General features: G+C 48.3%; 1 protein-coding gene across 2 annotated transcripts; it reads right to left on the bottom strand.

The window, feature by feature from the left end:
• Window positions 1-1,293: 1,293 nt before the first annotated feature.
• CASP9 (caspase 9) lies at window positions 1,294-26,499 on the bottom strand. Of its 2 annotated transcripts, XM_053575341.1 has the most exons (9): window positions 26,124-26,289; window positions 21,554-21,809; window positions 17,793-17,818; window positions 16,791-16,967; window positions 16,261-16,350; window positions 13,270-13,417; window positions 3,937-4,122; window positions 3,250-3,359; window positions 1,294-2,067 (listed from the first exon to the last, which is right to left on the bottom strand). In XM_053575341.1, the coding sequence occupies exons 1-9, from the start codon at window positions 26,253-26,255 to the stop codon at window positions 1,975-1,977; spliced, it is 1,218 nt and encodes a 405-aa protein (XP_053431316.1). In that variant the 5' UTR covers window positions 26,256-26,289; the 3' UTR covers window positions 1,294-1,974. The 2 variants fall into 2 exon arrangements, with proteins under 2 accessions (XP_053431316.1, XP_053431315.1); XM_053575340.1 differs by lacking the exons at window positions 1,294-2,067; window positions 3,250-3,359 and adding an exon at window positions 3,375-3,714 and having other exon boundaries at window positions 26,124-26,499.
• Window positions 26,500-26,748: the final 249 nt, after the last annotated feature.

The raw sequence follows: 26,748 nt of genomic DNA on the forward strand, positions 1-26,748 counted from the left end.
TGCTAAACAGCCTCTGAAAGTCTTGGCATGGTGGCTCACACTCTGGGAGGCTGAGGTGGGTGGATCCCCTGAGCTGAGGAGTTCAAGACCAGCCTGAGCAAGAGGGAGACCCCATCTGTACTAAATATAGAAAAACTAGCCGGGCATGGTAGTGGGCACCTGTAGTCCCAGCTACTTGGGAGGCTGAGGCAAGAGGATAGCTGGAGCCTAGAAGTTTGAGATTGCTGTGAGCTGTGATGACACCACAGTACTCTACCCAGAACCACAGAGTAAGACTCTGTCAATAAATAAATAAAATAAAATAAATAGCCTCTGAAGCCAGGTTACGGCCCCACCTAGAGTAGGTAACAGTGCTTTGCAAACAGCAGTTTTGAGTAACAAATGAAATCTAAAAGCATGCCCATCCACATATTTGGCATTTAATTTTTAGGGGTTCACAGATATCCCCACCCTAAAACTCAAACAGGATCCAAGCTAAGCCCCTCTTTACCAGAAATACTGTAACAGGTTAGTGGAAAGCTATGATCACTTTTTCTCCAAAATATCATCAGAGCTTCTCAGGCAGGAGGTGATCAGTGTGGGCTGCTTGTGACTCACATGAACAGCATGGCCTGGAGGGACAAAGACAACCAACTGTCAAGCTCCGCTCTGCTGTCTGGTTAACCTGATTATTTTGTATGTGCCCTGCAGGTGATTAAGAACAACTAACCAAAACAAGTCCCAGGACTGTTTCAGACTTGGAAAGGTCACAGAAGGAAAATGATATTATAATAAAGCAATAACTACATTAATCACATTGTGGTGAGGGTCTTATTAGCAAATCATCCTAACATCCAAGGTCCTAAGACCAAGAAAGAGGCTGGGGTCTATAGGCTTAAAAGACCCCAGGAATGGGAACTTCCTGAGGAAGCTCAGCATCTCACTATTACACACCACGGTCACACTGCGGTCCAGCAGGGATCTTGGCAAGCAAGGCACATTAGAGGCATAGGGCACAACTCAGGAGACCTGGGTGCTAGCCAGGCCTCTCTGTTGGATAGCTGCTCCCTGGAATAGGAGAACTAACCTCCCTGAGCACAGGGCTCCCACGCTAGTTGCCTTCCTGGGATGGGACAAGGATTGAGTGGAATGAGGCCAGGCATAGTGACATATGCCTGTAATCCCAGCTACCTTGGAGGCCGAGTCAGGAGGATTGCTGAACCCTGAAGTTTGAGGCCAGCCTGAGCAACATAGCAAGACCCTGAAAAGACATGGGGAAATGTTTTTGGAAAACACACAAGTCTCCTTTATTTGGAAGAATAAAGAGTTGGAGCAAAATGAGGGAGAAAAAGGCCAAAGAGACCCATATTTGCCTAAGATTTATTTTTTTAGAATGATATAGAAAAAAATTAACAACTTTTAAAACTTCCTTTAGAACTCACAGATTGTAGCTGTTCAGACTCTAGAAGGCCCCAACTTGTTGATCTCAGAGAGATGTTGGTTTGTTTGCAGTCAAAAATCTCTACAGATCAGCGATTCTTGAGTGGGGGCAATTTTGTTCCCCTGGGCACATTTGGCAATGTCTGAAGACATTTCTAGTTGGTACACCTCTCGGGGAGACGTGCTTCTGGCATCAAGTGGGTAGAGGCCAGCGATGGTGCTGAATAACCTGTTTGACAGAGGATATCCACACACAGGGTAATCCCCGTCACAGAAAACACAGGGGCCACACACCACAGTCACTACTCCAGCACCAGCCACTGGTGAACAGGCTACGAGATATTCGTGGCATTCTCTTGTCCCTCCTCCTCCACTGCTCAGCATGTGTGTCCAATCTGGAAGCTGCTAAAAGCCTGTCGTCACAGAGGGAAAGGTCAGACTCTGTATAGACTGCAAAGTCCTTGAGTTGTAGGCAAGTCCCGGCCTCAGCCACCTCCAGGCCCGGAGCAGGAAGGTTCTGGAGTGCAAGATAAGGCAGGATGAGGTGCCCAGGCCTCATTGTGTTTTAAAGAAAAATTTTTTCCGGAGGAAACTTATATAACCAGGCATCTGTTTATAAATCCCTTTCACCGAAACAGCATTAGCAACCTGTGAAAATATGACCACGGAGAGGTCTGTGAGTTCAGATCTCTTGATTAAAGGATGAATTCAAAGGATGGGCTTGGGGGCATGTCTACTAAATCCACATTTGAAAAACAGATCTAACTGCAACCTCCTTAAGCAGGGAACATAAAGAACAAGTCCCTCAACTCTAAGTTTAAAAAAGCTCAGAATTCGAATTGGCACCCATAGCACAGTGGTTACGGTGCTGGTTACAGCACTGGCTACGGCACCAGCCACAAGCATGGAGGCTGGGGGGTTCAAGCCCAGCCCAGGCCAGCTAAACAACAATGACAACTGCAACAAGAAAATAGCCGGGTGTTGTGGCAGGCGCCTGTCGTCCCAGCTACTTGGGAGGCTGTGGCAAGAGAATCGTTTAAACCAAAGAGTTTGGGGTTGCTGTGAGCTGTGACGCCACAGCACTCTATCCAGGGCAACATAGTGAGACTCAAATAAATAAATAAATAAAATTAAAAGCTCAAAATTCAAAATTTCAGAATTCACAAAGTTCAAACCAGACTGAGATGTTAACAACCCCCTCTGCTCTGCTCAGCAACAAACAGGAGGAAGGAGTGGTCCCAGCCCTCGAGCAGAGCAGGAGGGACCCCCACGTGCTACTTCCCAAAGGTAGCCACGAGGTCTGGGACCCTCAGAGGAAGCAACTGCTCTGAGTTGGGTTCCCATGGATGGGCTGGGCCCTCTCAGGCCACCCTTCCCCCTGTGTCTTCTTCTTGGGGCCTCCTGAGAAAGGAATGTCCTAAAGGATTTCTGACTCTTGCAGGGCAAGAGTGGAAGACTATGGTGGTACAAAGGGTGCAGGGAGGAGCTCCATGACCCATCCTCAGGGGTGCCAGGCTCTTGCCAATGAGCCATCACCCTGGAACTGAGGACCAGCTCCATCGGTGGCAGAATAGAAGGTGTCAGCCTGGGAACTTCAGAGGACACTGGGAGGCCAGCCCCTTGAAGAAAAGACGAATGTCACCACCAGCAGTAAAAGCTCTCATAAAGAGAAACAAAAGCACTAGCTCTCATGACAAGCCAGGGCACAGAGGCAGACAGGATCTTCCCACCTTTCACCTTTGGTTTGGGCCTGGGGCCCTGCTCACCACCGCCACCACCTCCTGGCCCCAGCGGCCTCGCCTGTCCCATGAGGAGGAAGGCGGCACTCACCCTAAGCAGGAGGGACTGCAGGTCTTCTGAGTGAGCCCACTGCTCAAAGACTCTGTCCAGGGTCTCGATGTACCAGGAGCCGTTCTGGGTGTCTCTCCAGGAGACAAAACCTTCAGAAGGAGGAAGGTGGAACTTGGGTGCAGAGCCACCCCCTTCCCGTGCGCAGTCCCTGGTGACCTCCAGAGTTGGACCCAGTGACTATCTCGCAGAAGCAGCCCTCATCACTGCAGCTCTGCCCGATTTGTGATCGTACTTCATCTTTACAACCAACTCCCAACTTTGCCTGTGATTCCCATCTTCCTAACGGAGGAGTCAAAGGACTCACCCAAGGGATAAGAAGGAGGGAAATCACCATCCATGGCACCTGTGCCAGGCCCTGTGCTCAGTGATGCGCCAGCCACCTGTTTCTTCCCCTGTGACGACCCCTGCGGTATGACGACTATTCCCATTCTAAAGATGAGAAGACTGAGGCAGGGCGAGGCAGTGAGAAACACAAGCTTGAGGGTGTGTGCCTCCTTAAATTGTGCATCCTCCCCCGATTCAACCCGAGCTGAGGGTCAGAAGGGAAGTAATTTGGGCTTACACAGGTGTCAAGACAAAGGACCAGGATTCACACCCTGGTCTTTTCTTTCACAGCACAGCTGCCTCCAGGGCAGATGGGAGATCGAGTGCTCCTGATATGCTCACCTGGGAAGGTGGGGTAGGACACAAAGATGTCACTGGGTGTGGGCAAACTAGATATGGCGTCCAGCTGGTCACTGGTCCTGGAGCCCTCCTGGAATGGCGTGGCGTCTGGCTCCGGGTTACTGCCAGAGGCCCTGCCTTCAGGGGCCCTGTCTTCAGAGGCCACCTCAAACCCGTGATCTTTCTGCTCTGCAGGAAGCAGAAACAAACACCGCTTGTCAATGAGACACAGACCAGGGCTTGGCCTCACTTCTTGGCCTTATCTAGCCTGTCCCCAGCCCAAGACCACCTCATTCCCTCTGGAGCCAGGGTCCCAATGCTGGATAAACATGAGCAGCAAACAGAATCGTTCCCTCTTCCCTTTTTTTTTTTTTTTGAGATAGAGTCTTACTTTATCGCCCTGAGTCGAGTGCTATGCCGTCACAGCTCACAGCAACCTCAAACTCTTGTGCTCAAGTGATCCTTCTGCCTTAGCCTCCCAAGTAGCTGGGACTGCAGGTGGACACCACCACGCCCAGCTAGTTTTTCTATTTTTAGTAGAGACAGGAGTCTCACTCTTGTTCAGGCTGGCCTCAAACTCCTGAGGTCAAGGGAGCCACCCGCCTCAGCCTCCCAGAGTGTGAGGATTACAACCGTGAGCCGCCTCGCCCAGCCAGAAACTTTACCTTTTCCTGCAACAACAGTATTACACATTCATAGAGTAAAATTGGGGGGAAGAAAGGAGAATGCAGAAATTTTCAAAACACCCATAAAAATAAGGTGTACTGCCCATTGTCTCCACTGCTCTTTAACATTGTAATGGAAGTTTTAGCCACCGCAATTAGGGAAGAAAAGGCGATCAAGGGTATCCATATAGGGTCAGAAGAGATCAAACTTTCGCTCTTCGCAGATATGATTGTATATCTGGAAAACACCAGGGATTCTACTACAAAACTCTTAGAAGTGATCAAGGAATACAGCAGCATCTCAGGTTACAAAATCAACATTCGTAGCCTTTATATATACCAACATTAGTCAAGCTGAAAAAAACAATTAAGGACTCTCTCCCATTCACAGTAGTGCCAAAGAAGATGAAATATTTGGGAGTTTATCTAACAAAAGACGTGAAAGATCTCTATAAGAGAACTATGAAACTCTAAGAAAAGAAATAGCTGAAAATGTTAACAAATGGAAAAACATACCATGCTCATGGCTGGGAAGAATCAACATTATTAAAATGTCCATTCTACCCAAAGCAATATACAATTTTAATGCAATCTCTATTAAAGCTCCACTGTCATACTTTAAAGACCTTGAAAAAATAATACTTCAGGCGGCGCCTGTGGCTCAGTCGGTAGGGCGGCGGCCCCATATACCGAGGGTGGTGGGTTCAGGCCTGGCCCCGGCCAAACTGCAACCAAAAAATAGCCGGGCGTTGTGGCGGGCGCCTGTAGTCCCAGCTACTCGGGAGGCTGAGGCAAGAGAATCACTTGAGCCCAGGAGTTGGAGGTTGCTGTGAGCTGTGTGAGGCCACGGCACTCTGCCGAGGGCCTTAAAGTGAAACTCTGTCTCTACAAAAAAAAAAAAAGAAAAAATAATACTTCGTTTTATATGGAATCGGAAAAAACCTCAAATAGCCAAGACATTACTCAGAAATAAAAACAAAGGGTGGTGCCTGTGGCTCAAAGGGTAGGGTGCCGGCCCCATATGCCAGAGGTGGTGAGTTCAAGCCCAGCCTCGGCCAAAAACTGCAAAAAAAAAAAAAAAAAAAAAAAAAAAAAAAAAAGAAATAAAAACAAAGCAGGAGGAATCATGCTACCAGACCTCAGACTACACTATAAATTGACAGTGATCAAAACAGCATGGTACTGGCACAAAAACAGAGAGAAGTAGATGTCTGGAACAGAATAGAGAACCAAAAGATGAATCCAGCTACTTACTGTTATTTGATCTTTGACAAGCCAATTAAAAACATTCAGTGGGGAAAAGATTCCCTATTTAACAAATGGTGCTGGGTGAACTGGCTGGCAACCTGTAGAAGACTGAAACTGGACACACATCTTTCACCATTAACTAAGATAGACTCTCACTGGATTAAAGATTTAAACTTAAGACATGAAACTATAAAAATACTAGAAGAGAGTGCAGGGAAAACCCTTGAAGAAATCGGTCTGGGCGAGTATTTTATGAGGAGGACCCCCCCGGGCAATTGAAGCAGCTTCAAAAATACACTACTGGGACCTGATCAAACTAAAAAGCTTCTGCACAGCCAAGAACACAGTAAGTAAAGCAAGCAGACAGCCGTCAGGATGGGAGAGGATATTTGCAGGTTATGTCTCCGACAAAGGTTTAATAACCAGAATCCACAGAGAACTCAAACATAAAAGCAAGAAAAGAACAAGTGATCCCATCACAGGCTGGGCAAGGGACTTGAAGAGAAACTTCTCTGAAGAAGACAGGCACACAGCCTACAGACATATGAAAAAAGGCTCATCATCTTTAATCATCAGAGAAATGCAAGTCAAAACTACTTTGAGATATCATCTAACTCCAGTAAGATTAGCCCATATCACAAAATCCCAAGACCAGAGATGTTGGTGTGGACGTGGAGAAAAGGGAACACTTCTACACTGCTGGTGGGAATGCAAATTAATACATTCCTTTTGGAAAGATGTTTGGAGAACACTTAGAGATCTAAAAATAGATCTGCCATTCAATCCTATAATTCCTCTACTAGGCATATACCCAGAAGACCAAAAATCACATCATAACAAAGATACTTGTACCAGAATGTTTATTGCAGCCCAATTCATAATTGCTAAGTCATGGAAAAAGCCCAAGTGCCCATCGATCCACGAATGGATTAATAAATTGTGGTACATGTACACCATGGAATATTATGCAGCCTTAAAGAAAGATGGAGACTTTACCTCTTTCATGTTTACATGGATAGAGCTGGAACATATTCTTCTTAGCAAAGTATCTCAAGAATGTAAGAAAAAGTATCCAATGTACTCAGCCCTACTATGAAACTAATTTATGGCTTTCACATGGAAGCTATAACCCAGTTATAACCTAAGAATATGGGGAAGGGGGAAAGGGAGGGACAGGAGGGAGGGAAGTGGGCGGAGGGAGGGTGATTGGTGGGATTACATCTGCAGTGCATCTTACAAGGGTATATGTGAAACTTAGTAAATGTAGAATGTAAATGTCTTAACACAATAACTAAGAAAATGCCAGGAAATATTTCATTTATATCACACATCCAAGGTCGGGCACAGTGGCTCACACCTGTAATCCCAGCACTCTGGGAGGCGGAGGTGGGTGGATCGCTTGAGTTCACGAGTTCAAGACCAGCCTAAGCAAGAGTGAGACCTTGTCTCTACAAAACATGGAAAAATTAGCTGGGCATGATGGTACATACCTGTAATCCCAGATACTCAGGAGGCTTAGACAGGAGGACTGCTCAAGCCTCGGAGTTTGAAGTTGCTTTGAGTTATGCTGATGCCACAGTGCGCTACCCAAGGCAACAGAAAAAAAAAAGTTGAGATTTTATGTTATGCGTATTTTTTTTTTAAGATAGAATCTCATTCTATTGCCCCAGGCTAGAGTGCTGTATGGTCAGCCTCAAACTCCTGGATCCGAGCAATCCTCCTGCCTCAGCCTCCCAAGTAGCTGGGACTACAGGTGCCTGCCACATTGTCCAGTAATTCTTCTATTTTTAGAAGAAATAGGGTCTCACTCTCTTTTGCTCAGGCTAGTCTCGAACTCCTGAGCTCAAGGGATCCTCCCACCTCAACCTCCCAGAGCACTAGGATTACAAAAATGAACCACTGTGCCTGGCCAAATTTTATGTCAGATATATCTTACCACAATCAAAAAAGCATATAGGGTCGGCGCCTGTGGCTCAAGTGGCTAAGGTGCCAGCCACATACACCTGAGCTGGTGGGTTCAATCCAGCCAGGGGCCGCCAAACGACAATGACAGCTGCAACCAAAAAATAGCCAGGCATTGTGGCGGGCACCTATAGTCCCAGCTACTTGGGAGGCAGAGGCAGGAGACTCGCTTAGTTGGAGGTTGCTGTGAGCTGTGATGCCACAGCACTCTACCCAGGGCGACAGCTTGAGGCTCTGTCTCAAAAAAAAAGGCCATATAAAATTGTCTTTTTTGTTGTTTAGAAATATAATTAAAGAAGTTGTCCAATATATCAGTGTCCCCTTTAGACAACCAAGGGGCGAAATGCCTCTGGGGTTCCTGTTCCTGACTTTGTCTTACAAATACCAGAGACTGAAAAGTAAATACCATGGCCCTTATAAGTGAGATCTGACCTTGCCTTGGCTGCTGGAAAGCACAGAAAATTCCCAAGCCACCCCTAGCAAGTACGCAGGAAACCACAGGCTGCGTGTATGGATTCCGAACTCCCTCTTCTTTTCTTGTCTCCTTTCACTTCCTCCCTGTTTTATTCTACTGTATCACTTGTACTTGTTGAGCTCTCACCAATCTTCTTACGAAATCAAGGAAGGCATCAGAAACATCAAACAGACGCCAAGTCACAGCTAATAACATCTATGAAGCTGTTTACGTCTTCTAATCTAGTAATTTCCTAAGGAAATAGTTTAAGGACAGATAAAAGCTCTCTATGTAAAGGCCCCTGTGGTCAGGTGAGCCAATAACTGGATGTCACTAGATGGCCGACATCAGGGCAATGGTTTAGTAAATGAGTACTTAAGTGGAGCATTATAAAGTCATTTGAACTGGTGATGATGAAGGCCCCAGAGTTGTGGGGAAATGCTTAAGAGGGAATGTTCAATGAGAAAAGCTGGCGGTGCTGTGGGCTGGGACTCAAACGGGAGAGGAAAAGATGAGATGGCTGCGTCCGCTGTCAACATTCTGGATGTTTTGTTTTGTTTTTTTAAGCTGTCATATTTTCTTTTTTTTTGCTACTCTAGATTTCTTTTTTTTTTTTGTAGAGACAGAGTCTCACTGTACCGCCCTCGGTAGAGTGCCGTGGCGGCACACGGCTCACAGCAACCTCCAACTCCTGGGCTTAAGCAATTCTCTTGCCTCAGCCTCCCGAGCAGCTGGGACTACAGGCGCCCGCCACAACGCCCGGCTATTTTTTGGTTGCAGTTTGGCCGGGGCTGGGTTTGAACCCGCCACCCTCGGCATATGGGGCCGGCGCCCTACTCACTGAGCCACAGGCGCCGCCCTTACTCTAGATTTCTTTATTTAAGTTGTCATATTTTCTATCTTTTCAGTGTCAAAATCCAAATTCCCCAAAAGTAGTATCAGGTTTGGAAAACAGAGTGGTCAGGGCAGGACTCAGGCTACACACAGCTCTGCCACAGAGCCGTCAAAATGGTGACATTGCCCAAGAGCTCCTGAGGGGAGGTCCTCTGCCACAGAGCTCATGGAGGATACAGGGAAAGAAGGTAGCTAACACGGGCTCGGGTCAAAAATAGAAAAGGCAGAGTTATGGTGGTTCAGAGGGTTCATTACAGAAACTCTCCTGGAGAAGGTGACAGTGACCCAGGCTCTGATGCCAAAGAATAGGGGAAACAGTCCTGGAGGGAGAGATGGCACAGTCAGGCTGCAGAGAAAGCCAGTTTGTATGGCTGGAGCTATGTGACGAAAGGAGGTCACAGTCAACCCAGGAAGCTGGGGACCCATCTGCAGAGGACAGAGATGGTTCTAGTAACCCCATAATAATAACAGCTACTGGTCTCTCACTCCGCACAGCTAAAGCTCAGAAACTGTTGGTAATCTGCTTACACCCAGATCTGTGCAGAAGAGTAGATAGAATTCTGCACTGAATCTTTTTTTTTTTTTTGGTTTTTGGCCGGGGCTGGGTTTGAACCCGCCACCTCCGGCATGTGGGACCAGCGCCCTACTCTTTGAGCCACAGGTGCCGCCCTGCACTGAATCTTTTTAAAGCCTCTGAACCACACTGCTGCTTCCTGAGGAGGTTCCCCCAGCTCACACTATGGGGCTTCTGTTATCTGCAGAGCCATGCTAGTCTCTGGCTTCCTCGGTTCATGGCTTCTGGTTGTTTTTTTGGTAGAGATTCCAGAATCTGCCCCCGGTGTTTGTGAAGCAGCAGAAGGAGACCTGAGAAGTGAGTGTGCGACTGTCTCGGGTGCCTGGTACAGCAGCGGCAGGGGGCATTGAAGTGGGGGATGCCACCAGAATGGCTGAAGGGAACAGGAGTGAACAGAAAGACTGCCTGCAAAAATGGAGAAGAGATACCGGAATCACATAAGGCGTGTGGAGAAAAGGGGAAGAGTGGGCTGGACGGGGACGCTACGGCATCTCCATTCACGTGTCATCCCCATCCTGCAAACAGGATGTGAAGGCCTGGCCTGCAGGCTGGTACGAGTTATTCACGGCTTGGTTCTTAGAGAGCCTCATTAATGCAAAACTCCCTGCAAGGCAAGACTCATTTCCCCATAAAAATAAATCCATAGTGGGAGGAGGCGATGTTCCCTCTGGGCAACCACTGCAGCTTATTATTGTTCTTTCTGCCTTCTGAGCATGACCTCTAAAATTCTGAAAAATCACCCCAAAATTGACAGCTAGACCTCACAGAGGCAGACACTTGGCTTCAGTCCAGTGTGCCATGCTGTTTTGTGCGATATCCCACTGGCGTTTCTTATCAAAGTTAATGACTTGAGGCACATTTTTCAACTCTGGGGCTGCGTGTGCTACCTCTCAATAAAGGGGTGGACGTGTTGAAGGATTTTTAAATTATTTTAAATTATTACAACAGTGAGTTTTAGAATTGCAATACAAGAGTCATTAAAATCCAGGGCAGGTGTGATGCTGCGTATAACCAAGACACCCCACCAGGCACTGGCAGAGAACGGGACGGCTCTGTGTATTTCTGTTCTCAGCTGACGTGGCGCCACCACGTGGCAACAGCGATAAACACCAGGTCACGAAGCCCGTGAGGGGGCAAAGCAGGCACCAGAACTCCAAAGGGGGCATCTTAATTACTGCATTCCAGACCTTGGGAATCTTGCTGTTCCCAATGAGTTTTTTTTTTTTCTTTTAATGGCAGGATACATTATTTCAAATGTAGCTCAGAGATATTTTTCAAATTTTTCTTCAAATTCAAGTTTTTAGAATCCACATGAGACACAACCAGACTGTGAGCTCTGTGCCAGGCTAGAGACCTGGAAGGGGGGGCACCAGGCCTGGCCCTGGCCTCTGGAGCTGACCAGGAGATGAGACCATCCCAGCCAAGGGAAAGTGCTATGGCAGCAGAAGAACAGGGGCTGCAGGAACCCAGGGGCCAGCTAACCCTGACCTTGTGCAAGGACGGGAGTGTCTAGAGAAGACCTCCTAGAGGCAGTAACATATTGTAACTAGAAGGCTGGGTGATTCAGAGGTAGGCAGAGACAAGGCAGAGGAGCAAAGAAGAGCCTGGGACATCCTGGGAAGGCTGAGCAGTGCTGGGGGGCAGGGGCGGAGCATGCCAGACCCTCACATGCTTGGGGGGTGCAGGTAGTGGCAGCAGCCAGTCATCGAAGGCCTTATAGGCCCCGCTAAGGTGTCCAGAGAGTGACCCTGCAGCTATGCATAAGACAAAGGTCCTCCTAGCTCCTGAGATGGATGGGGGTGCACATGACAGGCTAACTGTCCAAAAAGCGCTTACCCTTCATTCATGACCCCTTGCCCTCTTCACATTTCATTTGATTTGTAGGAGAAAGTGGGGCCATAGGCTCCAGAGTGAGAGGATCACCTGACCATGCATTTTGGATAAGAAAAATGTTGAGTTAGAGCAGGAGGCCTACAGCCTCCAAGAACAACAGCCTTCCCCCTTCCTATTACTATTATTCTGAGGTAACTGCACTGGCGACAGGGGCGTGGCAAGCTCTAGGTCTTCCGGACTGGGGCTACAGGGGGGAGTCCAAGTTTTCAGCTAGTCAAATGAACCAGGCATTGTACATATGCTCACGAGTTCATTAGATATTGTCATGGTAATGCCATCAGGTGGGTCTGTCCCCATTTACTGAGATTACTAGAGACTGACTGGCCCCTGTGTGTGAGTGACTAGCCAATCCAGGGTTGACTGAAGTGTTCTCAATCACTCATGGGCATGGGTCACGACAGGGACTTAATACAGCTCATGACCTTAGCTTCCCTTTATCCTCAGCACCTAACACACAGCCTGAAAAGCAATATATAGCAGGTGCTCAACAAACATATATTAGACGAATCGTATAGCCAGCACCTGCTCTTCTAGACAAGCCCATCCTGCCCTGTGAATGTGGAATAATAGGGGATAATTCAAAGTGCACAGAAGAAATATACCACAGGTGCCCGTGACACTGGCTGTCAGCAGATACAGGGCCCCTTGGACGACCTGGAAAGTTCTGTGAGATAATAACGCCCACTTGTCTGGCAGATTAGGCTGTGGGGTGCAGGAAGTGGCAGCAGCCAGTGATCAAAGGCTTTATAGGCCCCGCTAAAGTGTCCAAATGTTCCAGTCCCCGGAGAGCCCAGGGTACAGGGGACTCCCTGGCACAGAATTTCTAGTGTTCCCAACATTCCTGTCACGACCCACAAGCCAGGGAACCCAATGTTTCCCTCTCTTCTCTCTGTTTTTTTATTTTACAGGAAAATCAGGTAGGAATTAGTTTTTTTTTTTGTTTTTTTTTGTACAGACAGAGTCTCACTGTACCACCCTCGGTAGAGTGCCGTGGCGTCACACAGCTCACAGCAACCTCCAGCTCTTGGGCTTACGCAATTCTCTTGCCTCAGCCTCCCGAGCAGCTGGGACTACAGGCGCCCGCCACAACGCCCAGCTATTTTTTTGTTGCAGTTTGGCCGGGGCTGGGTCTGAACCTGCCACCCTCGGCATATGGGGCCGGCGCCCTACTCACTGAGCCACAGGCGCCACCCAGGAATTAGTTTTAAAATCAGGATATATGGCAAAAATAACTACAAATAATCCTTAAAATGTTCCTCACATCCTGGGAATTCCAATCCTTAAAGTCTTTAGTTTCCCTATGCAATTCAGCTGTGGCCTCCCTTTTTCTGTGACAATGGAGAAGGTATGTAGCTGATGGACACCGGGGAATGACAACAAGAAATATAAAAAGGGCTTTTTTTCTCTCTGCTTTGTGTGGGTTTTGCCAAGTCTCTGGAGCTGACATTGCCAAAGTTACATGAGCCCATGGCGCTACTGTGCCATGAAACAGAGTGGAAGGGAGTGAGGCCTACCCAGGCTGTGTGTGGGACCCTGACTGCCTGGAGGGATCCCATGGACTTTGTGCACAGCTAGACAGAGAAGGAAGCAGGCGGTGGCTCCTTCCCCACCAGATCTGCCCACTGGGAGGCTGAGGAGATGCTTACCCCCTCCACAGGCCTGGATGAAGAAGAGCTTGGGCTTCCCACCCAGGCTGGGGCAGGCAGTCCCATTGAAAATGTTCACAATTCTCTCGAGGGACACAGGACATCCGTCTGTGCCATAGATGGCCCCTGGGAACTGGCGGTGACTGGCCTGGAAGAACAAGAACCCTAGTTACAAAACAAGACGTTAGAGTAGGAAGGAATCCAGCAGCCTGTTCAGAGGTTTTGGGAGGTGGGACAAAAGGATTCAGAAGGTCCCAGCCAGGGACACAAAACTTCTTTGGACAGAGCAGGTTGGCTAAGCATTGCTGGAGAAGGACCCAGGTCGACATCTATTCTGGGCATCTCAAATTCATGTGACTCTAGGGGACAGATGGCCCAACTAGAATGCGCCAGCCAGCTCCCTCTAGACCAGTTTTTCTCCAAGTGTGGCCCTGTGCCAGCAGCATCAGTATAACTTGGGAACTTGTAAGAAATGAAATTCTCAGGATGGGTGTGCTGACTCACACCTGTAATCCTAGCACTCTGGGAGGCCAAGGCAGGTGGATTGCCTGAGCTCACCGGTTTGAGACCAGCCTGCGCCAGAGTGAGACCCCCCACCTCTAAAAATAGCTTGGCATTGTGGCGGGTGAATGTAGTCTCAGCTACTTGGGAAGAGGCAAGAGAAGCTCTTGAGCCCAAGAGTTTGAGGTTGCTGTGAGGTATAATGCCAAGGCACTCTACGGAGAGCAACTAAGTGAGACTCTGTCTCAAAAAAAAAAAAAAATACAATTCTCAGACCCCAACCAGACGTCCTAAATCAACAATCCAGGAACCTCTGATACAGCCAATGTCCACCACTTGGAAGTTAAGTCTGCTCAAACTCATGTGCACAGGAATCACCTGGGGATCCTGGCATGGTGCAGACTCTGAATGAAGAGGTCCAGGGTGGGGCCTGAGTACCTGCATTTCTCCCAGGGGACACCCATGCTGCTATCCAGGTCCACACTATGAGGGAAAGGACCAAAGGGGCAGCTTTTGCCCAGCTTGAGGCCAGAATTGTCTGAAGACAATTGCCTGCTCGAACCAGGCCTTTATGGTTTTTCTTTTCTTTTCTTTTCTTTTTAAGAGACAGAGTCTCACTTTATCACCCTTGGTAGAGTGATGTGACGTTACAGCTCACGGCAACCTCCAACTCCTGGGCTTAGGCGATTCTCTTACCTCAGGCTCCCAAATAGCTGGAACTACCAGTGCCTGCCACAATGCCCGACTATTTTTTTGTTGTTGCAATTTGGCTGGGGCTGGGTTCAAACCCACCACCCTTGGTATATGGGGCCGGTGCCCCACCCACTGAGCCACAGGCACTGCCCCCACCTTTGTGGTTTTTCAAGAGAAGCTGGAAATCCTGATTTTCATATGGAATTTGCCTTTTTGTTTGTTTGTTATTTTGTTTTTTGGTTTGGTTTTCTTTTCTTTTCTTTTTTTCTTGAGACAGAGTCTCACTGTGTCGCCCTCAGTAGAGTGCGTGCCATGGCATCACAGCTCACAGCAACCTCCAATTCTTGGGCTTAAGCAATTCTCTTGCCTCAGCCTCCCAAGCAGCTGGGACCACAGGCACCCACCACAATGCCTGGCTATTTTTTGGTTGTAGTTGTCACTGCTGTTTGGCAGGCCGAGGCTGGGTTCAAACCCGCCAGCTCTGGTGTATGTGGCCGGTTCCTTAGGCGCTGAGCTACAGGCACCAAGCCTGCTTTGGTTTTTTTCTTTTGCAGTTTTTGGCCAGGGCTGGGTTTGAACCCACCACCTCTGGCATATGGGGCCAGTGCCCTACCCCTTTGAGCCACAAGCACCGCCCTTGCTTTGGTATTTTTTTTTAAGACAGAGTATCACTCAGTCACCCTGAGTAGTCTGCTGTGGCATCATAGCTCACAGCAACCTCACACTCCTGGGCTCAAGCCATTCTCTTGCCTCAGCCTCCCAAGTAGCTGGTACTACAGGCACCCACCACAACACATGGCTAGTTTTTCTATTTTTAGTAGACAAGTCTTGCTCTTGCTCAACCTGGTCTCAAACTCCCAAACCCAGGCCATCTACCTACCTTGGCCTCCCAGAGTGATAAGATTACAGGCTTGAGCCATTGCACCTGGGCTGTTATTTTGTTTTTTGAGACAGAGCCTCACTCTGTCACTGGGGCTAGAGTGGTGTCATCACAGCTCACAGCAACCTCAAATTCCTGGGCTCAAGTGATCCTCCTGCCTCAGCCTTCTGAGTAGCTGGGACTACAGGTGCCCACCACCATGCCCAGCAATCTTTTATCTATTTTTTTTTTTTTTAGAGATGGGGTCTCCATCTTGTTCAGTCTGGTCTCAAACCCCTGGCCTCAAGCTATCCTCCCATCTCAGCCTCCCAAAGTGCTAGGATTACAAGCATGAGCCACTGTGCTTGGCCAAAATTTACCAATTTTGAAAACCCTGTGCAGACTCCTAGTGGATGACAGGCACCCGCTTGTGACTGCTGACCTGTCCAACCCCTCAACTTAAAAGATGAGGTAGCTGAGGCCCGGGAACGGGTAGGGGCTTGACCATAGTCACCCAGCACATTAGTGGCCAAACCCTGAGTATGTCCCAGTGTCTGAATCCCACCCAGCACAGGGGGCCTAGAACAACTCCTTGCAGGACAGGGGCAGGAGCTGAACGCTAGTGTGCTGTGCCTGCCGCAGAACAAAATCCAGGGACAGGAGCACGGTGAGCAGACCTTGTCCCCTCTTCCGTCTTCCAGATGGCTTCTCCCAGGAACACCACCCCACCCAGGCGGATGCTGCTAACTCCTCAGAAGACCAGATGGCTCCGGGGGAAACAATAAGTAAAATAGGGCCCCACATATCCCCAACTCTTTCCCACAAAGCCAAGGGTGTTTTGGACACAGGAGGGGCTGGGGCTCCTGCACAGCATCTTGGCACAGCCTCCACCCCACGCCTGTCCAAGGAGCAGGGCAGAGTGGAAGGAGGACTCCTACCTGACAGCCGTGAGAGAGGATGATCACCACGCAGCAGTCTAGAGAGCTGTGGTCCTGCTGTGCCAGCTCCACTAAAGCCAGGACCATTTTCTAGGAGGGAAGGCTACAGGTGAGCCAGAAGCACTGACAGATTTCCAGGCAGCGAAGAGGTCCCACCCAAAGGCCCAGGCAGAGCACTTTCTCAGCTCCCAGAGGCTGGCACTGAAGGGACAAGAGTCATACTGGGCACGCAGCCACCATTTGCAGAGAGAAGGTGCTATGCTGAGCACTGTTCATCTAATCCCCACAAAAGGGTAGGTATTAGTCTTGCTTCGTGGTCACAGAAACTGAGAAACAAGAGGTCACCCTCAAATGGCCGAGAGAGCCAGTCCTTAAACCCAGACTTTGCTGAGTCTGAGGCTTCACCTGCAACCACCAGGTCAAAGTGTCTCCCATGGTCCTACAGATGTAAGGGCTTGCCTGGGAAATCAATTTTTGGGCGTCCCTCACAGGACACATCCCCAGGTGCCCCTGACAGACAGTGACAGTACCTTGGCAGTCAGGTCGCACTTCACCTCCACCGAAAAATGCAATAAGCAGAAGCGACGCCACAACTTCTCACAGTCGACATTGGAGCCGATGCGGGTGCTGAGCCCCGACTCCGGGCAGAAGTTCACGTTGTTGATAATGAGACAGTGGCCACAAGGGTCCGCGTTCAGGACGTACGCCTGTCCAACACAGAGACCAACGTAAACCCAGGGCCTCACTGCACTGCCCCCGAGAGGACACCACCCCTTGGTCTGACTTATGTGGTTAACAGAGAGATGGGACAAAAGGAGTCGCAGGGTCTCCACTCTGCATTCCAGGCAGAAGAGAACACTTGAAGGTCAGGTAGATGAGGATGAGCTGTCCTGCTAAACTCTGCAGAGAACAGACGCCCCTAGGATTCAGGGACAGGAGCTATTAGCTTGGAAATCCAACAACTCAAACATTCACCTTAAAGGACCTTACAGATCACCTAGTGCAGGGGCACACCTGAGGACCATGTGGTCAGTTCTTCCAGCAGACATGGGCGGACCAACCCTCAGAGCACCCGAGAGTCCCTCCTCCCTAGGGCCCATTTAATCCTCTCTCCCAAAGACAAAGGCCTGTTCTTTCTGTTTCTGGTACTTATCACTGCTTGTATTTACATATTCATTTGCCTAACCTCTCTCTCCCGTTAGGCTCTGCTCCAGGGAAACACCACAGAGTCCAGGGTACTTGTGAATGAGAGCATGCTGATTTGGGTTGAGGGCACCACAGCCAAGCCCAACCCCTGCCCCTCCTGAGGTCTGCCTCCCTGACTCTACAGCTGAGGAAGAGCAGGACTGAACAATCTGTTCCATAAAGTGCCAGGTGGAGATGGAGAGGTGGGAAGGCTGGGACTGGACCCCACTACCCAGCAAGGCTGAGCTCCTTGGGCTCCTGACACAGCTGCAGGGAAGGGCCTGGGGAGTGAAGATGGAAGGGCCAGCAGCCCACGCAGCTGGCCCCCAAATCACACGAAGACTCACATTTCCCCTTGATGTCTCAGGAGCACCTGGAGAGACAGAGAAAGAGGGAAATATGAATGTCACAGTCCAACAGGGGAAGGGTAAGAGACTCTGTGAGGACAGCCTCCATGAACGGGAACTTGGAGATACTCAGGCTCTGCTGGTGGGAGAGTCAAGCAGCAAAGCCACCTTGAAGAACTGTCTAGAACAGGGGTCCTCAAACTACAGCCTGCCAAGGACATTTATCAGGCCCTCTGGGTGTTTTTGCCGCCGCTGCCTGTCCTGCTTAGCAGCCAACTCATCCCAGGCCCGCAGTGCGCATGTGTGGAATATAAGCTGAACTCTCCAACTCCCCTGCATTTATATTCTGATTGCTATTCAGGTGTGTATGATGTTGTATGTTGTGTGCTGTGTAAGCCCCAGTTCACACTGTTGCAATCTCTGAGCAATGTGAGTTCAGCCATATGCTTGTATGGCTGAACTCGCATTAGATTCGGAAGAAAAAAGGCATACGTGCCTTCTTTTTTCCTCCAGGGGAATCTGATCACATGGGTCTTCTCACCCATGCAATCAGATTCCTGTGTGAGTTCACAGATCGCAGTGTGGTTTGCACAGGGTAGTGTGAACTGGAAAGGTGGTGGAGGAACCGGCTCTGTAATCATGCCTGTTCCCACACAGCACCAGTGTGAGCCTGAGGTAAAAGCAGAGTTCCACCATATGGGTACTGGTGAGGCTGAAATGACGTGGACTGGCAAGGCTGCACTGATGGACACTGATCAGACTGCATTGATGGGCACTGATCAGCCTGCATTGATGGGCAGTGCAGTCTATATGTCTCTGTGTGGGCAAAGTTACTGCTGGCATATTGTTTTTGGAGTGCTGTATATATATATATATATATATATATATATATATATATATATATATATACACATTGGCATTTTACTAATAGCAATTTGGAATCCCTAGGAAACAATGATATCAAGAAAGAGAAAAATTGAGTCAGAGTGTAGGACATTCAAAAAACATTCGACTTATGATTACTTTTTCATGCAATACAAGGAAAGAGCTGTGTGTTTGATATGCCAGAATATAGTGTCTGTGTTCAAAGAATACAATTTACATCAACACTATCAAACTCAATATAAAGATAAATGATTGTTTGGTCAGAGAAGTGAGAAAAGATAAAATATTAAAACTGAAAAATACATTGACAACTCAGCAAAATACTTTTGTGAAGCAGAAGCAGCTAAATATTTCATCATTATGAGCAATTTTTCAAGTTGCCAAGCTAATAGCATGCACTGGCAGACCATTCGTGGAGGGAGAATTTGTTAAAGAATGCCTTCTTTCTGTTGCCAAAGAGATGTGTCCAGAGAAGGCCAATTTATTTAGTACAGTGAGTCTTTCAGGACCTACAATTACACGAAGGATTGAAGAAATGGGAGACAAGTTGCATCAGCATTTGTAAAACTCTGCAAAAAAATTTTCCTATTTTTCCTTGGCACTTGATGAAAGTAATGATATTCGTGATTCTACACAACTTCTAATTTTTATTCATGGAACAAATGACTATTTCAAAGTCACAGAAGAGCTTGCTGCACTGCAAAGCATCAAAGGAACAACTACAGGAGAGGATATTTATGAAAAGGTTTGCCAAACTGTGAATGGTTTGGAGCTGGACTGGGCTAAACTAGCCAGTGTGACAACTAATAGTGCTCCTAGCACGGTGGGGGTCTACGAAAGGAGTAACTGCTCACATTAACCAAGAGATGGACAAACATAACCATTCTCATCCAATAGCCATACACTGCCTCATCCACCAACAAGCGATGTGTAATAAATCACTGAAGTGGGACTCCATTATGAAAACCGTGGTATCTTGTGTTAACTTCATTAGAGCTAATGCACTAAACCACAGACAATTTCAGGAATTTCTGTCTGAGCTAAATGTTGCCTATGAAGATGTTCTGTACCACACAGAGGTCCATTGGCTGAGTCAAGGGAGAGTTTTGAAACATTTCTATGACTTACTTCCACAGATTACAGCTTTTCTGCTTTCAAAAAACAAAGAAGTACCAGAGTTCAATGATGCAGAATGGAAATGGCATCTTGCCTTTCTGACAGATGTAACAGAGCTACTCAACAGTTTCAATGTGCAACTTCAAGGAAAGGGGAAGCTCATCTGTGATATGCAATCACATGTGAAAACACTTAAAGTAAAATTAGGCCTCCTCATCAAACAAGTGAAGGAGGAAAATTTCTGCCATCTCCCCACAACTCAAAATCTGTTTGCAGAAGAACCATTGGTTGCATTCCCAAACAAAACATGTGTGGATTCACTGGAAAAGTTGTGGTCTGTAGAGTCCACAGGGCCTGGCACACAGTAGGTCTTCAAGAAATATTTGCAAAATGAATAAATGAGTACAGATGGTCATTTTCCTCCAATAGCAAAAGAGTTTTCATTTCAATTAGCAGGAACTCAACTGGCCACCAGCCTATAAGGTTGTAAAATATTTCTCCTCTTTTGTTTTTTATTTTATTTTATTTTATTTTTTTGAGACAGAGTCTCACTTTGTCACCCTTGGTAGAGTGCCGTGGCATCACAGCTCACATCAACCTTCAGCTCTTGGGCATAGGCGAATCTCTTGCCTCAGACTCCCAAGTAGCTGGGACTACAGGCACCTGCCACAATGCCCACCTATTTCTTTTTGTTGTTGTTGCAGTTTGGCGGGGGCCAGCTTCAAACCCGCCACCCTCAGTGCATGGGGCCAGTGCCCTACTCACTGAGCCACAGGCGCTGCCCTATTTCTCCTTTTTTAAACAAGAAGAACACGATGGCAACGTTCAAGTTGTGATGAAGCCTATACTTGAGTTCCAACAATGGTCCCATTCCTTGATTAGAGTAGATCTACACCTCCCGCTGGGAACTATTTTTGCCAGTTTTAAAAGCCACACCAGGGGCCAGGCACAGTGGGTCAGGCCTGTAATTCTAGCACTCTGGGAGGTCAAAGCAGGTTGCCTGAGCTCACTGGTTAGAGACCAGCCTGAGCAAGAGCAAGAACACTGTCTCTAAAAATAGCTGGGCATTGTGGCAGATGCCTGTAGTCCCAGCTAGTTGGGAGGCTGAGACAAGAAAATCGTTTGAGCCCAAGAGTTTGAGGTTGCTGTGAGCTGTGATGTCACAGCACTCTACCAAGGGTAACATAGTGAGGCTCTGTCTCAAAAAATAATAATAAAGAAATAAATAAATGCCACACCAGAAAAGTACTTATACCCTATATATTAGTGAAAGGATGGCATTGCTAGTATCATAAGTCATCCAACACAAAAACATCCCAGCACACAACAGTGTTCTGGCTCCAGTGTTAGCTTCTTTCTTGTCACCTGGGGGGTTAACTTGTTTTATAAGCTTGTTTTGCAAAATTGGAAAAATACTGAACAAACAGAAGAGGGCATATAGCCCTCAACACCCCCTGGAGCATCTGACTGACCACACTCCAAGAAGTCAGACAAGAACAACCTATTCTTGAGTCTTGAACAACCCTAAGAAGACAACAGGGGGCCAAGCCCCTCACTTCCCCTAACCCCCACAAAATAGACTTCAGCACCTGCTTCTCACAGGAGGGGCTGCCAAAATTAAATCTCCTGTAGATCTACAGAATATTCCACCTATCCCTATGAGTACGCAGAGAGAACACCAAAATTAAGTTTTCACTCTCAGCCCAGCCAGCCATACCAACAGTCCCTCCCTACCCACCAACCACTTTCTGGATACTCACGGATATCACTGAATCCTCTAGAACCAGTGTCCACTGGCCTGGGTGTTTCTGGCTTGAGCACCACTGGGGTAAGTTTTCCTGGGGTCGGCTCCCACAGCGTTGCTGCTTGCCTATTGGCTCGCAGGAATGATGCCAGCGTGTCCTGGCCTGTGTCCTCTAAACAGGAGATGAACAAGGGAAGGGCCTGCCTCCCTCGAGTCTCCAGATCTGTGATCAGCTGTCTGGCTTGATCCCGCCGAGATCCAGAGCCTGCCCGCTGATTGGAAAGAAAAGATGTGATGCTAATTACCCACATACTTTCATGTGGCTCTCACTCTGTCCCCCATTTTCCCTCTAGTATAAGTCTAAACCATCAGGCACTAGGCAAAAATGGGAGCCTGCAGGCACAGAGTGTTTACCTATTTATTCAGTATTTTGGAGGCATCTACTATGTGCTCAGCACTTTGCTAAGTGAACGGCCACAACCCTCAAGGAGCAAATGCCTAATGGGGTACGCAATGACACAGCAAGGGCAGAAGTGCCCAGAGGGAAGACACAGGGGTTGAGAAGGTACTGGGACACCCAACTCAGCCTTGGTGGGGACAGGGCCAGGAAAGCCCCCAGGAGGGGAAGTCTCAGCTGAGAGACCAGGGAACATCAGGAAGTGAAGAGCAAACTTAGAGAATTATAAGGATGGTAGGTGGACAGAGGCAAGGGATTCAGCTTTTATATGAGCAGGCTAAGAAATTTATCCTGAGAGCTGGCAGGCGCCCCCTAAGAGTTTTAAGAAAGAGTGACATGGGGCGGCACCTGTGGCTCAAGGAGTAGGGCGCTGGTCCCATATGCCGGAGGTGGCGGGTTCAAACCCAGCCCCGGCCAAAAACCACAAAAAAAAAAAAAAAAAAAAAAAGGAAGAGTGACAGAGTCAGATCTGCCTTTTCAAAATATCATCCTGGGGGTAACACCTGTAGCTCAGAGTAGGGTGCCGGCCACATACACCCAGGCTGGCGGGTTCGAACCCAGCCCGGGCCACCTAAAATCAATGACAACTACAACAACAACAAAAATAATAAATAAATAAATTTGGAGGAAAAAAAAAAAAGGCTTGGTGCCCATAGCACAGTGGTTACGGTGCCAACCACATACACTGAGGCTGGCAGGTTTGAACCCAGCCAGGGACAACTGCAACAAAAAAATAGCCAGGCGTTGTAGTGGCACCTGTAGTCCCAGCTACTGGGAGGCTGAGGCAAGAGAATTGCTTAAGCCCAAGAGTTTAAGGTTGCTGTGAGCTATGATGCCACAGCACTCTACTGAGGGCGACATAGTGAGACTCTGTCTCAAAAAAAAAAAAAAATCATCCTGGGGCTAGGGTGGACAATGAAAAAGATTGAGCCAGCCAGGACAAGAGGTGGCAAAGATGGTGCAGCTAGGGCAGACAGAGGTGACAAGATGGTCAAGGTCAACAGACAGATGTCAGAATGGCAGGGCTGGTCCCTGAGACAGGAGGAAGATGAGGGATATCTGCTGCCTGTCCTTAGAGAACCAACTCTGGATTAGTTCCTCAGGATAAGACACCACCCTGTCCTCAATTACCCTACAGTAGCACTGTCCAAGAGGACTTTCCATAATGATAGAAATCTGCACTGTCCAATATGGAAGCCTTCAGCCACAAGTGGCCACTAAGCACCTGGGTAGTACAACTAAGGAACTGAATTTTTAATTTTAGTTACTTCAAATTTACGTCTAAATACCCACATGTGGTTAATGGCTACAATAGTAAACAGCACAGACCAACAGTGTCCCTGAGAAGATGAGTCTCACCAGCAAACTGTTAGCTGCGGGCAAACAGATCCCGGTGTCAGGATTTCTCTCTATATTTGCCGAACACTCCCCAGTGGGTCAGACACTGTTAAATAGGTGATTTCATTTTTTTTCTCTTTACAACCTTGAGGGGTTAAATTACAATTTCTCCACTTCACAGATGAGGAAAATGAGTCACAGAAAAGTTTCTTTGCTTGTTGGTTTGGTTTTGGCTTTTGAAACTTGCTAATATGTAACAAAGCCATGTTGGCTCCAAAGCCTACATGTTTATCTGCCACACCAGGGGTGGCAAAATGATGACCTTGTGTTTCACACAAGATTCTTTAAAATTCTGAATTTTTTTTTTTTTTTTGAGACAGAGTCTCACTTCAAGGGCCAGGGCATCATGGTAACCTCCAAACCTCCAGCTCTTGGGCTCAGGCAATCCTCCTGCCTCAGCCTCCTGAGCAGCCAGGACCACAGGTGCCCACCACAATGCCCAGCCATTTTTTTGTTGCAGTTTGGCCAGGGCTGGGCTGGAACCCACCATCCTCAGTACATGGGGCCAGCGCCCTACTCACTGAACCACAGGCGCTGCCCAAAATTCTGAATTTTTTATAAGTAATAAAAATATATAGACATATGGCTCAGCGCCAGTAGCTCAGCGGCTAGGGTGCTGGCCATGTACACTGGGACTGGCAGGTTCCAACCCAGCCTGGGTCTGCTAAACAATAATGACAACTACAACAAAAAAATAGCTGGACATTGTGGAAGCGCCTGTAGTCCCAGCTACTTGGGAGGCTGAGGCAAGAGAATCACTTAAGCCCAAGAGTTAGAGGTTGCTGAGAGCTATGACACCACAGCACTCTACCTAGGGTGACATAGTGAGACTCTGTCTCAAAAAAAATAATAATAATAAAACAAAAATAATAAAATTCTGAATTTTTTCTCTCTAAGAGAATTTGAAAGAGAAATCAAGATTTCCAGCTGGGCTCACTGGCAGCCCATATCCCGTAATCCTAGCACTTTGGAAGGCCAAGGTCGGGGGAAGGCTTGAGCCCAGGAGTTTGAGATCAGCCTGAGCAACACAGCAAGACCCATTTCTAAAAAAAAAAAAAAAAAAGAGAGAGAGAGAGAAATTAGCTTGGCATGGTGGCATGTGCCTGTAGTCCCAGCTATTCAGGAAGCTGAGACAGGAGGATGGCTTGAGCCCAAGAGTTTGAGGTTGCAGTGGGCTATGATCAGGCCACTGCATTCTACCTCAGGTGACAGAGGGAGACCCTGTCTCAAAATTAAAAAAAAACAAAACAGGATTGCCAGCTTCTCTTTGAAAGTGTGAAAGTTGTGGCAACATGGGGCCAACATGTTGCTAGCTGGTCTGACCATCTTCAGCTGAAGCTGGGGGGCAGTACAAAGGATCTCCAATAGAATGTCCATTCATTGGGCTCCAAAGGCATTTGAGCTTATGATCCCTGTGAATGTACTGCAAAGCAAGGACAGTGGCCTCAATCAAAGCATTTCCACTCTCCTGTACAGGTCACATACCAGGTGTTCATAAGACTTCTTTTATTATTAGCTGGTAATTACTCATATGACATTCAATTCACCACTTTCTCCTGTTAAAGACTCTTTGGCTGGGCCAGGCCTAGCTCCTGGGCGATAATGCCCAAGCTGGAGATTCAGCCTGCAAGGCACCCCCAGGGCACTGGCCAGGGGTCTCCAGCCAGACACTCTCACCCACTGCATTTCACTTCCTGTATCCTCACAGGCCTGTGGTGAGAGTCAAACAAGACAAAGATGTGAAAGTGCTTTTAAAAAAAACTCAATCTCATTTCCAAAACCACTTTATAAAACCTAAACAACAAATAAGGGGGCTGGCCAGAGAGGACCTGGCATGTTGGGCCCTTCCTCTGTGCCTGGCACTACACTGTTTCACATCCACTATCTCATTTAGCCCTTACGACAACATTATTTCCCCATTTTACAGCCCAAGTAACTGAGACTCAAAGAGGATAAAGGACATGCCCAAGCACATGCTGTCAGAGAGTCTGATATCAAAGTAAGTGCTTGGAACTTCTATGCTAATGAAGTAAAGAATCCCTGAGCAGACAAAACCAACTAGGGCTCATAACTGACCGGAATCTTACTTAAATGGCAAACATAAATGAAATTTAACTAGAATCACTGCTGTTAAATGTTTATGTTAGACAAAAATAAAACAACCAGCCACCCATAAGCAGTTAAACAGGATTGTGTAACTATGGACTTTCCAACAAGGTACCTAAAAAAAGGCAATTTCCTAACTGCAAGCCAATCAAATAATCTATTTTGCTTCCACATCATCCCAATAAATACTTCCCTCCAACGTTTTGTCATCGTAACACTAAACCTTTTTCAGTCTGGTGTCCCCCAATTCATGAACTGCTTCTTTAAAAAACTCTTCAAAATTTGAGCCTCAGATTTTCCTTTTATTTTACAGCGTACGCTGATGATGCAGGACGTGGAATCGCTTTAGCAAACACTCCACTAAGAGATGTTTGGAATTCTTGGGTTCAGCTGGAGGACTGTATGGGTTCGATGCCGTAAGAGGAAACGGGGTTCCCATGCAACGGTTCCTCAAAAGGGATGGGTACCGGACAGTCCTGCGCGTGGGTAGAGGGAGCTCGGCAACTAAGTCCCGTTGTGCCTTCAACGACACTCTCGGCGCGACCTTGCCGTACCAACCCGCGACGTGGTGGTCTGGGCGCCGCGGGGGAAGCCTGGTGCCCGCTGGGCGGCGGCGGGGACGCACCTGTATGTCCTCGATCATGTCGGGCGTGAAGAGCTCGCGGCTCAGGAGAGCGTCCCAGAGCGCGACCACCTGCAGCTCGCTGACCAGCCGCACCCGGCACCGCCGAAGGAGCTGTCGGTCTGCTTCTTCCATGGCCCACAGACTGCGGGGACCCTCGGCCTCCTAGGTCCGCTTCCGGGCCTGGGCCCGGCGCCCCGCCCGATCCCCGAGACCCGCCCTCACCCGGACCAGCTAAGCGTCACCGCTCAGCTCCCAGGATCCAGCCCCCCATAGCCCCGCCCCCAGGGGCGGTACTCCAGTCACTGACCCGCCCCCACGGTCCAGCCTCTGGTCACCGCCCTGCCCCGGGATCCAGCACCCGTATAACCCCGCCCCCAGGATCCACTTCCCCAGTCGCACCCCACCCTCCCACGCCCCGCAATCCTAGGATGCAGACCCTCCATCGCTCCGCCCCCAGTGGGGGTCAACTTTCGATCTCCGTCCCGCCCTTAGGAAGCCCTCCCCGTCCTCGCCCCGCCCCCAGAATCCAGTGTGTGTGTGTCTCTCTCTCTCTCCCCGCCCCCACCCCCAGAATCCAGTCTCTCTCTCTCCCCCCCATCGCCCCGCCCCCAGGATTACCCCTTCC

Source organism: Nycticebus coucang, chromosome 22 (genome assembly GCF_027406575.1).
Source record: "Nycticebus coucang isolate mNycCou1 chromosome 22, mNycCou1.pri, whole genome shotgun sequence".
NCBI lineage: Eukaryota > Metazoa > Chordata > Mammalia > Primates > Lorisidae > Nycticebus > Nycticebus coucang.

What these genes read in the sequence shown, in the direction of transcription:
- CASP9 (XM_053575341.1), bottom strand. Translation starts at nt 26,255, where the DNA reads ATGGAAGAAGCAGACCGACAGCTCCTTCGGCGGTGCCGGGTGCGGCTG. An exon ending in CTGAGACATCAAGGGGAAAT is followed by an intron (nt 16,968 to 17,792) that starts GTGAGTCTTCGT and finishes TGTGTTGGACAG; the next exon opens with GCGTACGTCCTGAACGCGGA. An exon ending in GTCCTACCCCACCTTCCCAG is followed by an intron (nt 3,360 to 3,936) that starts GTGAGCATATCA and finishes CTCCTTCTGAAG; the next exon opens with GTTTTGTCTCCTGGAGAGAC.